At 45.3% G+C, this 16,755-nt stretch overlaps 2 protein-coding genes across 2 annotated transcripts in view; both read left to right on the top strand.

Annotated features, from left to right (window-relative positions):
- Positions 1–602: 602 nt before the first annotated feature.
- Polr2d (RNA polymerase II subunit D) lies at positions 603–8,331 on the top strand. Its single transcript, XM_052156086.1, has 4 exons — positions 603–742; positions 3,384–3,564; positions 6,396–6,491; positions 7,595–8,331. The coding sequence occupies exons 1-4, from the start codon at positions 670–672 to the stop codon at positions 7,671–7,673; spliced, it is 429 nt and encodes a 142-aa protein (XP_052012046.1). The 5' UTR covers positions 603–669; the 3' UTR covers positions 7,674–8,331.
- A 4,735-nt stretch (positions 8,332–13,066) lies between these two features.
- The window catches only part of Wdr33 (WD repeat domain 33), a 101,808-nt gene continuing 98,119 nt past the window's right edge, over positions 13,067–16,755 (top strand). The window contains exon 1 of the mRNA XM_052155311.1: positions 13,067–13,241. The gene's annotated coding sequence lies outside the window, so the exon portion shown is untranslated. The remainder of the gene's footprint in view (positions 13,242–16,755) is intronic.

The following is a 16,755-nucleotide window of genomic DNA, read 5'->3' as shown; positions in this document are numbered from 1 at the left end:
TGTGAACTTTTTTTTTTTTTTTTTTTTTTTTGACAGAAGGACTCACTATGTAGCCCTGGCTATCCTGAAACTATCAATCACTTGGTAGACCAGGCTAGACTCGAACTCAAAAGTTCAGCCTGCTTCTGCCTGCCTCAGACAAGCTGGGATTAAAGGCAAACCGATCTCCTTCAACTCTTTATCCTCGCGCCCAGTGGTTTTACTTCATGACCACTACACCGGGGTTAGTGGTTTTTTTTTTTTTTAAACAATCAAATCATTGAAAGAGATTTCAGAATGTTTCTGTAGTCACCTACCCAGCTTTTCATCACAGGCCAGTCCTTGGATTAGGCACTTAGTTCACTCCTGCACCTTACTTTCTTCTGAAATGGCTTACCAAGGCAAGCGTGTGTTGCCGAAAATAAACAACCTCCAAGCGGGCACTACAGAACCCCACCTCCAACGACCGGAAGCCGCTAGGACTGCGTCCGGCCCGCCCTCCTCGCGGGCAGTCTAGGTTCCGGGTAGATTAGTTCCTGCCCGACCTCCCCTTGCTCCGCCCTCTCAGCTTCCTCGGTCCCGCCCATCCACTTGGCCCCGCCTCGGGGCCCGATTGGTTCTTTTTCTTCGAGGAGTGCGCCTTCGCGGCTTCAGTCTGCCGCAGCGTCTGTGGCTGCACGTCCTAAAGCAATGGCGGCCGGTGGGAGCGATCCTCGGGCTGGCGATGTAGAAGAAGACGCTTCCCAGCTCATCTTTCCCAAAGGTAGGATCCGGGACAGTTCGACTCTGAGGTGACACAGTCCTTGACTTGTAGTCGTTATCCGCTCCCTATCCAAAGAGAGCTTTCGGGCCTGGCCCTGGCACTGCGTAGGGCAGCGAAGGGCTACGCACAGGGGATTGATTGGTTAGCGTGGCACGAATGAACCCTTGCGTGGTTTAGATAATTTCACTACACCCAGCAGGGTTTTTTTTGTTTTTTGTTTTTGTTTTTGTTTTTTTTTTTGATGGTGTCCTAGGTTGGCCTCCACCTTATCACATTCCTACCCCATCCTCTTGAGTTTTAGAATTAAAGGCTTGCGCCATCACTCTTGATTTTTAGGGAGATTTCAGTTATGTCCTTTTCCTTTCATGCAAAAGAGGGAGTTGGGGCAGAGGTCTCATTTCAAAATTGGCAGCTAATAGAAGCTGAATTATGGTCCTCTCACAGTGTTGGTCAAAGCATTTCAAGATCTGTGGGTCAGAAGTGGTCCCTGCCCTGGCCTCTTTGGAGAAACGCTCTTACCATTGGCTTCTGAACCCTCGTAGCTTTTTCAAGTTAGGAAGGACGAATGGGGGCGAAATTGGTTCCAGTTTGGCATGTCTGGTACTTCCTTTTGCAGGGTGTGCGCCAGCCTCCTGCTACTTGGAGCCTTCGGTAGGAGAATAGCTTGAGCCCTGGAGTTCAAGGATAGTCCGGGCATTACTGCTCCTGCTGTGCTGTTGCGAGTTTTGTCTCAGGCAGCCCATACTGGCCTGGGTTCCAGCCCATACTGGAACTGGATAGGAAGGCAAGGGTTACTTTGGACCTCTCATTCTCCTGCCTTTATTTCCACAGAGCTAGAGCTGGGTTTGCAGAGGTGAGCCGCCCTGGTTTAGAGACTATATTAAGGGTTGTAGCATTAGGTTAAGAACCGCTGGTTTAGACAGAAGAAAGGGAGGGGGAAATGATGTAATCATCTCAGAAATAAAAGCGATAAGCCAGGTGGTGGGGGCCTTTAGTTCCTGGACTTGGGAGGCAGAGGCAGGCTTGATCTTCATGAGTTCGAGGCCAGCCCAGAATTTAAAAAAAAAAAAAAATCACAATAAACCAGGCAGTGGTGGCATACCCCTTTAATCCCAGCACCTGGGGCAGATGCTGGTGGATCGCTTGAGTTCAAGGCCGGTATGGTCCACAGGAGTTCCAGGACAGCTAGAGCTACACAGAGAAACTCTATCTCAAAAAAACAAAAACAAAACTAATTGTGGGCATAAGCATGTGTGTATAAGGTCCAAGGTATCACATTCCCTAGAGCTATGGTTGTGGGCAGTTATTTGAATTGGATGCTGGGAACTGAATTTGGGTTTTTGCCCTCTTAACTACAGTCTTCGTCGCCTGTGTCTCTCCCCCGCCCCTCATTCTTTGAGACAGTGTCATGTAGCACTGGCTAGCCTCTTTCTCTGCTCCCAAGTAATGGGATTGCAGGTCTATGCCCAGTGTATGTGGTGCTGTGCATGGAATTTATTGCTTTGTGCATACTGGGGAAACATTCTACCTACTTAGCTACATTCCCAGCCCAGATAGCGACATTTACTTATGTGTGTGGTATGTGTAGGCATATGTTCTTGTGCAGGTGCTTATAGAGGCCTAGAGTTGATGTTGAGTAACTTCCTTGATTATTTTTCCACTTACTGAGGCAAAACCTCTTGCAGAACCCAGAGCTCTTCAGTTCACCTAGTCTGGTCACCTTGCCCCAGGGAATCAATCCTCTGTCTCTTCCTACCAACTGCTGTATTATAGGAACCCTCTCTACCTATTTTGTGGGTTCTGAGGATCCTAACTCTGCTTCTCACACTGGAGTGGCAAGGACTTTATCCATTTATTCATGTGCTCAGCCCCGGAAAGTGATGATATCTTTTGTCTTTTGTGTATATTTTAATTGAGATGGAGAATCTGTTTTAAAATTTTTATATATACAAATTATTATGCCTCCCTGTATATTTGCATGTATGTATGAAGCCAGAAGTAGATGTTGGATCCCCTGGAACTAACTTGACTTAAAGATGATTGTGAGCCGCCTTGTTGGGGTTGAGGACAGAGTAGCCCTTATATAACAACCCTCAGGTAGATTAGCCAGTGCTGTTAAGTGTTGAGCTGTCTCTCTGGTCCCTATCTTACTGTTTTCATTTTTATTTTTATTTTAATTGCCTGTGCTGGTACCTGAAGAGGCCAGCAGTGCTATGAGGTGTCTGATGTGGGTGCTGGGAGTACCTTTGCAAGAACAGTACCTGCTCATTTCTCCAGCTTCTGGTTTTGATTTTTGGTGTTTGTTTTTTTTAAATCTCTGTGTATTTCTGGCCATCCTGCAGCTCGTTAATAATTGACCAGGTTGACCTCAAACACAGAGATCATCCTGCCTCTGCCTCCCAGATGCTGAGACTTTTGTTTTGTTTTGTTTGTTTGTTTTTTATTTGGTTTTTTTCAAGACGGGGTTTCTCTGTGTAGCCCTGGCTGTCCTGGAACACACTCTGTAGACCAGGCTGGCCTCGAACTCATCTGCCTGCCTCTGCCTCCCAGAGTGCTGGGATTACAGGTGTGCGCCAACATCGCCTGGCTATGCTGAGACTTTTAAAAGCGTATTTTCAGTTCCCACTTGCTCCTCTTGCAGAGTTTGAGACGGCGGAGACGCTCCTGAACTCTGAGGTTCACATGCTTCTGGAGCACCGGAAGCAGCAGAACGAGAGTGCAGAGGACGAACAGGAGCTTTCCGAGGTCTTCATGAAAACCCTGAACTATACAGCCCGTTTCAGCCGCTTCAAAAACAGAGAGACCATTGCCAGCGTTCGGAGGTGAGTACTAACTTAAAGTTCAAAACCAAAGACTACTTATGGCGTACGGGTGGGTGTTGTGGCTGCTTGTATGTCTGTGCACTGTGTGTGTACAGTACCCACACAGGCCAGAATTGGCCGTTAGATCCCCACCACTGGAACTGTAGGCAGTTGTGAGTCACTGTGAGTGCTGCGACTCAGAACTCAGGTCCTCTGAAAGAGCAGCTGTCAGCTGCTGAACCCTATCTCTGGCCCTACAAAACAGTCTTACTATTATAGACTCTCATGAAAGACAGAGGCTGTAGGATCCAAGAGTTCAAGGTCAGCATTAGCTGCATAGTAGGTTCAAAACCAGCCTTGACTACATGAAACCCTGTTTTAAAACAAAATGGAGCCGGTGGTGGCGCACGCCTTTAATCCCAGCACTTGGGAGGCAGAGGCAGGCGGATTTTTGAGTTTGTGGCCAGCCTAGTCTACAGAGTGAGTTCCAGGACAGCCAGGATTACACAGAGAAACCCTGTCTCGAAAAACTGAAAAAAAAAAAAAATGGGGCCAATGAGACTGCTCAGTGGGTAAAACATGCTTTAGCCAGGAGCTAATGGTGCAGCACTCAAGAGGCAGAGGCAAGCATATCTCTGAATTCCAGGCTAGCCTGCTTGATAGAACAAGTTCCAGGACAGCCGGGGCTACACTGGGAAACTGTCTAGAAAAAAACAAACAAATGCAAATAAACAGTGCTTTCTGTGTAATCCTTATGACCTGAGCTTCTATAGAAACCCAGATGCACCCAGGAGCTCTGAGAATGAATTCCCAAAAGTTGCCTTCTGAGCATGCATGCTTACACACATACATATACAAACACAACAAATAGCTTAATAAATAAACCACACACAAATACTGAAAAACACCCTAACCGGGTATGGTGGTGTATGCCTTTAATCCCAGAATTTGGGAGACAGAGACTGGAGAATCTCTGTTTGAGACCAGCCTGTTCTACATAGCAAGACTGCATAGATAGAATCTGTTTAAAAAAAAAAAAAAGTAGGTCTGGAGAAATGGCTCAGTGGTTAAGAGCACTGACTGCTCTTCCAGAGGTCCTAAGTTCAGGTCCCAGCAACCACATCGGTGGCTCACAACCATCTGTAATGAGATCTGATACCCTCTTCTGGTGTGTTTGAGGACAGCTTCAATGTACTTATATATAATAAATAAATCTTAAAAAAGAAAAAAGTAATTGGGGCCTTGAAGCCTCCCCAAAATTTTGCCTACAGCAAAATGGCTCTCAGCCTTCACTCAGAATTTTCTCCTCTGCATCACAAATTTTGGGGTTGCTAGCATATGCCATCATAAACTCACTGTCCTCTAGGTAGAATTTCTTGTATCATCTATTTTTATTATACACACACACAGATGATTTCTTTGTATAGCTTGGCTGTATATATAAGTTTTTGAGCAGAGTCTCACTATCTAGCTCTGGCTGGTCTAGCATTCAATATTAGACCAGGTTGTTTTCTATCTCATAGAGATCTAACTCCTTTGAGATTGAAGGTGTCCAACCACATGTTTGTTTGTTTGTTTGTTTTAGAAAAATTATATTATCATCATCATTATTATTACTGAGACAGATTTGTATCTCTGTACACCAGGCTGCTGTGAGCGTGTGCCATCAGGCCCAGCAAATCATTTTTTTTATGTTATTTTGCTTATATGTATATAATTGCTTGTCTATTTGTGTACTATGTATATTCAGTGCCAGCACTAGCAGAGACCAGAGAGGAGGTGTAGACATATGGAGCCACCCAGTGTAGATGCTAGGAACCCAGCTCTAGTCCTCTGAACATTAGCAGATGCTTTTATGCTTTTACTGATGAACCGTCTCTCCAGTCCCCCAGAATATATAAGTTCTTTCTCAAAAAAACAAAAAAAAGAATTTGTAAGTTCTTACTACATTCATTTTGAAACCAAACTTATTCTAGTAAGCTTTGTGTTATAGTGTAGGTTACTGAAATCCTGAAGATACAGCTTATACACAGATTTGCACAAAGTAGAGTTTGGTGTATTTATTTTCAAAGTTAAAGGAGACGTGTTTCCACATCAACATATTCAATAGACTAGCCAACCAGCTGTCCTGTATCATTTGATATTAACTTATCAAAGGCAGTGGGTAGAGCATAGAGCTAGAGTCACTTTCCGGAGGCAGACTTTTTAATATCTATTCAACTATTACATTTCTTACTTTATGTGTATGAGTGTTTTGCCTCTGTACTATTCGAGTGCCCAGTGTACATGATGTCCAGCGAGGGGTTTAAGACCCAGTGGATCTGGGACTTGAGACAGCTGTGCCCCACTGTGTGGACACTGTGAGTGGAGTCTGTACCCCGGAAAAAGAGCAGCCCCTAAGTCCTGTGTCCCCTCTCCACCAGCCATGGTACACGCCTCTTTACCAAGCTGTGCTCACATGGGGTTTGAGGCTCTGCCTGCTGCTTTTCTCTCTCTTTTTTTTTTCTTCTGGAACTTTTTGATTTTTTTGAGGGTAGGAACAGGAAATGACTTCAAAGGAGGATTCTAAGGCCCAGATAACCATAATCAAAGATTATAAATACTTTTTCTCAACTACATTTGATCTCCTTTTTGCTATTGATGATTAGCATTTGACCAGCACTGAATGAGAATGTAATTTTGTTTTTTATTAGTATGTAACTACACATAATAACAGGTTCCATTGTGACATTTTTATTCAGGTATATAATATATTTTGATCTTACTCATTCCCCCCCCCCACCCCATTACTGCTTCCTTCAGTCCCCCTCTTCAATTCGTCTTTCTGTGTTTTTATTCTCCCCTACAATCAGCTTGCTTCTCCAGAAAAAGCTACATAAGTTTGAGTTGGCCTGTTTAGCCAATCTTTGCCCTGAGACTGCTGAAGAGTCCAAAGCTCTGATTCCAAGGTTAGTACCAGATGGGATGGATCTTGTCTATGTTATATATATGTATTTCTGTAAGTCAAATGGTAGCTCTGAAAGTTGCATGCATTTAACATTTGGATTGATGATATGCCAGCATTGAATCGGAATGTAACTGAACGGTGTTTGAGATAGGGTTTGGGGTTGGTTTTGTGGTTTGTTGGTGGCAGTCTCAAGTAGCCCAGGCTTTCCTGAAACTCTTGATTATTCTGCTTTCAGCTGTCAAGGGCTGGGATTACAGGTGTGAACGATCATGCTGGCTTAAGAATAGTTTGAGTTTTTTCCATTAATTGTGTTACGTGTGTGTACACATGCATGTCTATGGGTGTGTGTACACATGCATGTCTATGATGTCACATTAAGCACATGAGGGTCAGTGGACAGTTTTTCTCCATTTACTAGATCAAACTCAGTTTGTTAGATTTGGTGCCAAACAACCTTTATCAGCTGAACCATCTTGCAAACCTAAGAATAGTCTTATACCACAGGACCGGAAGAATAGGGAACAGAAAAAGGTGCTAGGAATATGCAACTCAGTGGGGGAGCTTTTGCTTCTTGTGTGTGAGTTTGATCTCCTAACAGCTCACCAAGGAGCATAAGAAACTGGCAGAATTCTCCTACACTGCAGACAGTAGCAGAGCATATAACTGTATCTAGTGAAGTCAGTGTGACTACTTCCATTACCCATAAGGTATTCCGGTATTCACTGCTGTGGTATTGGTAATGACAGGTATTGGACACAATCATTAAGTCACACAACAAATGAATGACTACAGAATGAATCATTGCAGGGCCTGGCAGTGCGTGTTTCTAATCCCAGCAGAGGCAGGCAGATCCCTGTGACCTTGTCTCCAAAAAAAAGAAAAAAGAAAAAAAAAAAAGAAATTTAAATCATGTGTGACTGTTGAAGCTTTTAAAAATCTTTTCTGTATTTACAACTTTTTAGTGCTTCTATAAAGGAATGTCAGAAGAAATTCAGTTTAAAGGTAGTAGAGCTAAGTGAACTGCACAAAGATGAACCTCCTTAGACAAACAGTGTGGGAAAACTTGCAGTTGCTAAATCACATAAATGTCTTTGTTTTCTTTAGCCTTGAAGGGCGATTTGAAGATGAGGAACTGCAGCAGATTCTTGATGACATCCAGACGAAGCGCAGCTTCCAGTACTAACCTCCAGGCGGCGCCACTCTGCTCCTTGGGCCGGCTCTACACAGCAACACCTCAGTCCCCACCCTGGGTGGGCCTCGCAGGAATGTTGCTTCAGAAGACACTGGGACTTCTTTCATAGTTTTTGCCTTACTGAGATAGAATGTCTTTCGTAGTTCTCAGAGTTGTAACAGTCCTGCCTCAGCCTCCCAAGTGCTGGGATTACAGGTGCGAGCCAACACTTAGGGTGTGGCTTTTGGAGAGGAAAGCAAGGACAGCCGTGGGTGGTCAAGTGCTCTCTTCACCATGACTAGTGGACCGTAACTGCCGTCAGTTCTCACTGCAGCCTCCCGCGTAAGGGCTGCTGTGGTCCCGTGTGCTGCAGGCCTGGGCTGGTGAGGAGGCTGATGGTAAAACATTTGTTGGATACCTCTTACTGTGGTTTTTTGGACCCCATGTTTTTATTTTTTGTTCTTGACATTTCAGTTTTTAAATGTCAATATATTTTGTAGTTTTTGAAGCTAAAATGATTTATAAAAAACTTTGTATAGTCGAGGAATGTTTTTACTCTGTTGTAAAGGAGATTACCTGCAAGTTCCCTGACCCCCACGCATGAGCCATGGATGGAGGACCCCTCCCCATAAACAAATAAATACAATTCTTAAAAAAAAAAGTCAAATAATGACAGTGTTCTGGTTTATCTCTTGGTGGTAAGTGCTGTTACCCACTGGGTCATCTTGCTAGTCCCTAAATTATTTTTATTTTATTTATTCATTTTTACAATTTAAGAGATTAGACCCAAAGTCTTGTATGTGCTAGGAAAGTGCCTTGGCGTTGAGCAGCAGCCTAGCCCTGGAGTTGCTTTTGTTTCTCTTTGTGTGTGTTGTACATATGTATGTGCAGTGTGTGCGTCCGTGTAAGGAGACTAGCAGACGTCAGTGGGTGTGCACATATTTCTGTCCTGATGGGGTCTGTCTCACTGAACCTAGATCCAGCCTGGGTGACCAAGAGCCCCAACAGCCCTGACTTCACTTCTTGTGCTTGTACCTGGGGGTTCAAGGCATGCGCAGCTGGGACACAGCAGACTCTTCCCTAACTCTAGTTCTAACGACAGTCTCAGGTCTTCACGCACAGCACCGATCTTACTCCCTGAGTCAACCCCCAGCCACCCTGCGATGGTTAAAGAGTGAGAGACACTTGACTGAAAGCCCTGCCAGCACTCGGCCTGCCCTGGAGACTGGAGGGAAGCCCACCATGGGGAGCTTCCTTCAGGGCCGTCAGCCCTGTGGGAGACGGACTTCTTCCTGGGGCAAGGGGCTGTCCTGGGGAATGTATCTGAAGTGGCCTTGAAGAGTTCATATTGTCACCTTCAAATTAAGAGCTTTCCTTCATAGGCCAGATTGGAAGGCCTAACCGCTAAAGACTCCTCATGAGAGAAGCCTAATCCAAACCCCTGCCCAATACTGAGTGACAGGGATTCTCTTACAGAGGTGATATGGAAGGAGTGAGTGAGTGTGCTCCCGTCTCAGTGCTAGAGATCAGGACCACTGTGTCCTCAATCCCAGCCTCTGGAGTTTGAAGTCAGCCTGGTATCACTGCCCAGAGTGGGCGGGGCCTTTCCCATAAATCATTATCCTGAAAAGACCTCCACAGATTGACCTGCAAGCCAATCATATGGAGGCATTTTTTCCAATTGTGGTTCCTTCTTCCTAGATGACTAATTTATGTGAAGTTGACAAAAAAACCTAAATAGCACAAATTACCCCTTGTCGATTAGATATAAACTAATTACCTGACTTGGAGAGATGGCTCAGCAATAAATACCAGCTGCTGCTTCCAGGGGATCTGGGTTCTTTTGATTCCCAGCACCACCTCATGGCTAAACCATTTTAAACTCCCATTTCAGGAGTCTCACACCCCTTCTGGTCTCTGGGCACTGCATGCAAGTGGCACACAGACTTATGGCACAGGTAAAATACCCACACATAAAACAAAAATTCTTAAAGCCTTTAAAAGTCCAGATTTTTGGATCCAGTGGCAAACTCACAGATCTCTGTGAGTTTGAGGACAGGCTGTTCTACATAGTGAGTTCCGGGACAGCCAGGAATACATAGATTCTGTCTCAAAAACAAAACCAGAACAAAATCAATAAATAAATACCTTAAAAATGTAATAGCCAGCCGGGCGGTGGTGGCGCACACCTATAATCCCAGCACTTGGGAAGCAGAGGCAGGCGGATTTCTGAGTTCGAGGCCAGCTTGGTCTACAGAGTGAGTTTCAGGACAGCCAGGGCTATACAGAGAAACCCTGTCTCAAAAAATAAATAAATAAATAAATAAATAAATAAATAAATAAAATGTAATAGCCACTCTTTATTATCCCAAGAATCATGTTCATATCACAATATAAATACAGTTCAGCACTGGGCCTGGTGATACATGCCTATCATCCCAGTTCTTGGGAGGCAGAGGCAAGCAGCTCTCTGTGAGTTCAAGACCCGCCTGGACAAGAAAGCTCCAGGGTCAGTAGGGCTCCAATGGGACCCTGTCTGAAACACACCACCCCCTCCCAAAACAAATAATAATAAAATAACAATAAACCAAACCAAATAAGTCCCTGAGTTGGGGCTGTAGAGAAGACCTACTAATGGTACTTTTTGTTCTTACAGAGCATAGTGGGGTTAGAGAGATGGTACGGTGGCTAAGAGTGCGTGCTTGCTGCTCTTGTAAGAGCTGGGCCTGTATTAAATTCTCAACACCGACATAGCAGCTCAGAGCACCTATAACTCAAGTTCCAGGGAATCCAATGCTCTCTTCTGCTCTCCTTGGACACCAGGGATGCCATACATGATTTATGGTGTACATAAATTCATGCAGGTAAAACAGTCACACACATAAAAACTTATTCCAAGAGGTAGGGACGGCACAGTTACAATCAAATAAAAGCAGAATCAACATCCAGTAGTGTAAATGGAATCCTGTAGCTCAGTGTCCTCTTCCTGAGATTCACTCACAGTCTGGATCGCAAGGCCCTGTGAAGCTCCAACTTGAGAAAGGTTACACCTCTACGTCTTGGCCCCTGCAGGGACTGACCCTGCTACATGCACTAAGCCTCAACTTCTTTCCCTGAGCTCTTCAATGCTGGTGGCTCCACTGTCATAGGCTGCACCCTCATCAGTAGACTCCTGCTTTCTGCAAGGACCTCAGACTTGCTAGATGACACTAAGTCTTAGCTGCTCTTCAAGCCTTCAAAACCTGTACCTCTAGGAGGTGCTTACATAGTACTAAGTTCAGCTGCTAGTTTCAGGGGTACCATGACATATGTGTGTGTGTGTGTGTGTGTGTGTGTACAAATATATATATTGGCTTTTTGTTTTTGTTTTTTTTTTTGAGACAGGGTTTCTCTGTATAGCCCTGGCTGTCCTGGAACTCACTCTGTAGACCAGGCTGGCCTTGACTCAGAAGTCTGCCTGCCTCTGCCTGGGATTACAGGCGTGCGCCACCACTGCCTGGCTACAAATATCATTTTAAAATTTAAAAATAAAGGGCTGGGGAGATGGCCCAATAGTTAAGGATGCTGCCGGGCGGTGGTGGCACACGCCTTTAATCCCAGCACTCTGGAAGGCAGAGGCGGGCGGATTTCTGAGTTCGAGGCCAGCCTGGTCTACAGAGTAAGATCCAGGACAACCAGGGCTACACAGAGAAACCCTGTCTCAAAAAAACCAAAAAAAAAAAAAAAAGTGCATATTGGACCTGAGCTCAGTTCCGAGGACCCATGTTGGAGAAACTCCAGTTCCAGGGGATCTGACACTTAAGGCTTCCAAAGACACTTGCATTCACGGGTATAGATATCCATACAGAGACTCACATATATAATGAAAATCATAATCTTTTAAGAATTTAAAAATCAGGGCCCAGCATATTGATATAATCCTTTAATCCCAGCACTTGGGAGGGAGAAGCAGGCAGATTTTTTTTTTTTTTTTTTTTTTTTTTTTTTTTTTGAGTTTGAGGCCAGCCTGGTCTACAAAGAGTTTCAGGACAGCCAGGGCTACATATAAAACCAACCAATCAAACAAAAAGCTTAAAAATTAATATGCTCAGGTAGTCATGGGGACAGAAAGGTGACTGAAGTAGTGAACTCAGTCTTACTGAGAATTAACTTCTACACCTTGGCATGCAGGGGTTCAGCAACAGCTGAGAACAGGCACGCAGCAAGAGCTGTGCACAGGCTTCGCCGGTCACTGTTGCCTGCATTGTCTGTCCATATACAGAAGCCTGGTTGTTTCTGTTGCTCCTTCTTTTCACATATCTGCCAACTGAGATCTCAGACTGTCTTTGGACTCAGATTCAGGATCTGAGGGGGCGCCTAACCTCTTGTAGCTAAGGACAGCCTCCAACTGCCTATGTAGCCAAAGAGTGCCTCAAACTTGCCCCTTCCGAACTCTCTGCATCCCAAGCGCTGGTATTATTGGCATGTCCCACCATGCCTGGTTCATGTGGTGTGGGAGAAAGTGAAGTCATGAGTGCATGTGTGTGGTTGGCAAGCACAGCTATGTCCGGGACTCTCAATGTCTCAGACTTACGGAGTCTTAGTGAGGGTTTCTATTGCGGAGGAAAAATACCATCCCCAAAAGCAACTTGAGGAAGAAAGTTCTCATACACTTCCAGATTCCAGCCCCTCATGGCCTGAGGGAAGTCTGGGAAGGAATGAAAGACAGGAGAAAGAAACGGGTGCTGAAGCAATGGAGGAGTGGCTTTTTGGTCTCCACAGCTTGCTCAGCCTGTTTTCTTTTAGCTGGCCACAATGAGCTGGGCCCTCCCACATCAATCATCAAGTAAGAAAGTGTACCGCGAGCTTGATCATAGGCCAATCTGGTGGGAGCATTTTCTCAATTGAGGTTCTGTCTTCCCAAATGATTCTAGCGCGACACGTCATCTATCCAGCCCAAGACCGAAAAGGACAAGCAGAGGACAGTTCGGAAGCAATTCTATTTTTAAATAAAAATGACAGCCGGGCAGTGGTGGCACACGCCTTTAATCCCAGCACTTGGGAGGCAGAGGCAGGCGGAGTCCTGAGTTCGAGGCCAGCCTGGTCTATAGAGTGAGTTCCAGGACAGCTAGTGCTAGGCAGAGAAAGCCTGTCTCGAAAAACCAAAAAAAACAGCAACAACAACAAAAAAAACCTATCTTATTTAGTTTAGTGGAATGGGATGTTTGTTTTGAGAACGTGCAGGATGGCTCACGTGGCGAGGAAAGGCTAGAAGTCCTAGCATTGGGATACCGCCTCCATCCACCAAGACGAACTCAAATCTGTGGGCACCGACATCCAAGCTCCGCCCCTCACCTGCGCGCATGCTCTATTTGAGCCCTACGGTAGACCTGCGGCACAGGCGCGCGGGGCGTAGCGCCGTGAGGCCGTGATGACGCATAGGCGTACGCTCGGTGGCTCCTCGGGGAAGATGGCGGCTGCATCTTTGAAGGAGAGGAATTGAGAGTGGGGAGAAGAGAAGAGGACCAGACGGGAGAGACATTCCCTGCGGCGCCTAAGGACGCCGCGCTCGCGGTTAGGAGCTCCTCCAGGCCCCTTACGGTAAGTCCGCCGTGGGACCTGTGAGGGCCGCGGGCGGTCGCGCTCCGCCATTTTCGGGCCCGGCCGTTGCGTGCTTCGGGGGTCCGGAGGGGACAGGTCGCGGGAGAGAGGAGGACGGACATCCGCCGGGCCGGCCGCGGCTGGGGGGGGGGGGGGTCCCGGCGGAGGAACTAGGCGGAGGAGGTCGTGAGGCCACCTAGGCCCGGCTGGGACAGCGAGGCCGGCCGCAGAGACGCGAAGTTCGGAGGAAGGAAGCGCGTTGGGAGGCGAGGGGAGTGGAATCAAGTGCGGCTTTGAGGGCTGCCCAGCAAGGGGCTGGAGAAGTGCCTAGCAATCCCGGGAGACAGCTGGAGGCTCAGCCCGGGTGCTTCCTAGAACGGAGATCCATGCGGGGGGCGGGAGAGAGGCAGAGCCTTGCTCCTTTGCACGAGTTTTATTTCTATCTGGCTGCTTACATATGTCCCCTTAAGCATTGATTCTCCGTTTCCAACTGGAAATTAAATTCTGGTCTCAGAATATGAGAAAAACAGAGGCCTCCTGGCATCTAGATATTATTTGTGGTACTAGAAAGTCAAGTCTCTCTTTCTCTCTTTTCCCCCTCCCCCTCCTCCCCCTCCCCCCCCCCCCCAATTTCTTTGAGACTGGCCTAGTTGTATTGCCAGTATTCGCCTTCCAGTCTTCCACCTGCCAGTCTCAAGTGAGATGGTAAGAGCCGGCTACCTGCCGGGGCTAGCGGTTCTTTTTTTGTTTGTTTTGTTTTGATTCTTTTTTTTTTTCTTTTGATACAGGGTTTCAATGTGTAGCCTAAGTTTCGAACTGAGCAGTTTACTAATCATTCTGACTTATTATCCCTACCGTGGGGATGATGAGTCCCACTCGGCTTGGCTGTAACCCCGACCAGCACTAACTTCCTATGTAGCTAGCTGACCTGGCCTTACTCTTTGATCCTCTTGCTTCTGCTTTCCAAGTGATGGGGTGATGGGGTTACAGGCCTGGGGCACCACACTTGACCTGGCCTACATAGAATTCCTATGCTTTTGTTCTTAAAGAATAGCTGTGTGTGTGTGTGTGTGTGTGTGAGAGAGAGAGAGAGAGAGAGAGAGAGAGAGAGAGAGAGAGAGAGAGACTGTGTGCGTGCGCGCGTGTGTGCTCTCGCTTGCTCACACTCTTGTAGGTCTGAAGACAGTTTTCCTGGAGAACGATTTTCCACCAAATGAGTCTTGAATTTAGGTTGCAGTAAGTGGTTTAACCACCGAACCATCTATTGGGACACATTCTCATGTCTGTCTGTCTTTCTTTCGTTTTACTGAAAGTGTTGATATTTGGTTGCAACCCTTGTAACCTTTCTGACTTAAAGGAGAGGCTGGATTACCTCCTTGGATTGAGAATCAATCCAAGTCAGAAAAGTATGTTAACATGTGTAAGGACCGTCAGGAATGCCTTAAAGTCTATATGAGCCTTGGAAGACAGGAACCAACCCACAGTGGTGACATTTGCCTCTTGGGAGCAAAACTTTCACGTACACTCTTGACATAATGCAGGCAGCTCTTTGCCTATGAGTGTTTAACCCAAACAAAGCACTTAGTGACTGTTAAAAGAAAACATTTTAATTGTTTCCCTGGTGGCATTTTTTTTTTTCTTTTCTAATCTTAATTGCATTTGGGACCCACCTTTTGTTACTATTAGGCACTTGTGCATTTTTAATTCATTTCCTTACCAGGTAAAGGACAGTATACTGTACAGTTTGGGTTTGAGCCAAAACTTGAAGTGCTGTATTTAGTTTATTTACTATAGAGACTTGGAGAACGTTTTTGACACCCTTTCCCCAGTCCTGGGAAGAAGTTAGCGTACATCACATTGCATTAGAAAACGTACACTTGGTTGTGGTGGTGGTGCATGCACCTCTGATTCCAGCACTTAGGGAGGCAGAGATGGGTGCATTTTTCAGTTCAAAGTCAGCCTGGTCCACAGCCTGAGTTCCAGGACAGTCAGGGCTACACAGAGAAACCTTGGGGAAAGCAAAACTAAACTAAACCAAAACAAAAAGAGGGAAAGAAAAAGTAAATTATTATTTATGAAGCTGAAAGCTTAGTTCTCATTCCTTTCTTTGGTTGGTAAAAATATGAAATGACTAATTTTGTCATCACAGTTTTTTTTAAAGATTTTATTTATTTTATGTACCTGAGTACACTGTATCTGTCTTGACTGTCATCACAGTTTTATCTTGACCTAAATCTTTAATAATATTTTTACTGACCTCTTAAGTCCTTATATATGCATAGCTTGCTTTGCTAAGTAGTAAAAAGTCCAGTTTTCTTCTCTCATTACTTTTTTTGTTTAGTTGGTTTTGGTAGATATTATTTGATTATTGCTAAGCTCAAACTTTTGTATTTCGGTAACATTTCATAACTCCAAAGATATTGAAAGTTTTGATTATAAATTTATAGGAATGCATTTATGAATACTTTAGCCCTGGCTGTCCTGGAACTCACTCTGTAGACCAGGCTGGCCTCCAACTCAGTAGTCCGCCTGCCTCTGCCTCCCAAGTGCTGGCTGGGATCAAAGGCATGCACCACCACTGCCTTGCTACTATGAATCATTTCTAGACACAGAAGCTTATCAGCATATTGGAGAATATGACTTACGTTACTGTTACTCTTTCTGGACAGTAAACATTTTAGCAATTCTCAGGTAGAGTAACAACTTCATAAAATTTGTCTGGTGCCTTATTTTTATTACTTGAGTGTTTATAGATTCCAAATCCGAGGGAGATGTATTGGAAAGAAAATCATGTGGTTCTATAGCAGGTTTGAAAGCTAGCTTTGTAGAGGGAGGATATTGTGAGTGCGCTCTGTCACTGAAGTAAACCTCCAGCTCTGAAGCGTTGTTTAGAATGGGCCAGTTAATTAACCATTTGGAGTGTCAGTCTCCTTACATATAAACATGCTAATTGTCATGGTTGTGAGAGTGTACGCCTGTACCCCAGCACTCCAGGAGATAGAGAGAGGCAGGCAGTTTGAGGTCAGCCTGGTCTACACAGTGAGTTCCAGGCCAGCCAGAGCTATGTAGTGTGAAACCCTGTCTCAAAAAGACAAAAAAGCAAAAGTGATTTCACAATTTCCAGTCCCAGTAAGAAACATGAAAATGTATTGAATGTGTATACTGTGTGTACTCATGCTGAGCTAGACCAGGCTGTCCCCACAGAGACTTCCTTTTCTTTGCCTACCTAGTGAAGGAATTATAGATTTGTTCTGCCACTTTATTTGTTGATGTGCATCTAGATTTGTTCCATTCCTGTCTATTGTGACTAGTACAGGGAGTACAAGTATCTCTGGTGTGTAAACTTAAGTTTATACATACGTACCTAGTGGTGGGGTAGCTGGGTCATCAAAAGTTCTTTTCAGTTTTTGAGGAATTCCTTAGTGGCTGCATATGTTTACATTTGTACCAGCAGATTTGAATTAGGTTTCTTCTCTCCTCTCATCCTTCCCAGCATTTTTTGTTGTTAGTCAGG

The sequence above is a fragment of the Apodemus sylvaticus genome, chromosome 13 (assembly GCF_947179515.1).
Source record: "Apodemus sylvaticus chromosome 13, mApoSyl1.1, whole genome shotgun sequence".
NCBI classification, from domain to species: Eukaryota; Metazoa; Chordata; class Mammalia; order Rodentia; family Muridae; genus Apodemus; species Apodemus sylvaticus.
The sequence above is the reverse complement of the archived record's forward strand: the minus strand, read 5'-3'. Positions and strand labels throughout refer to the sequence as shown.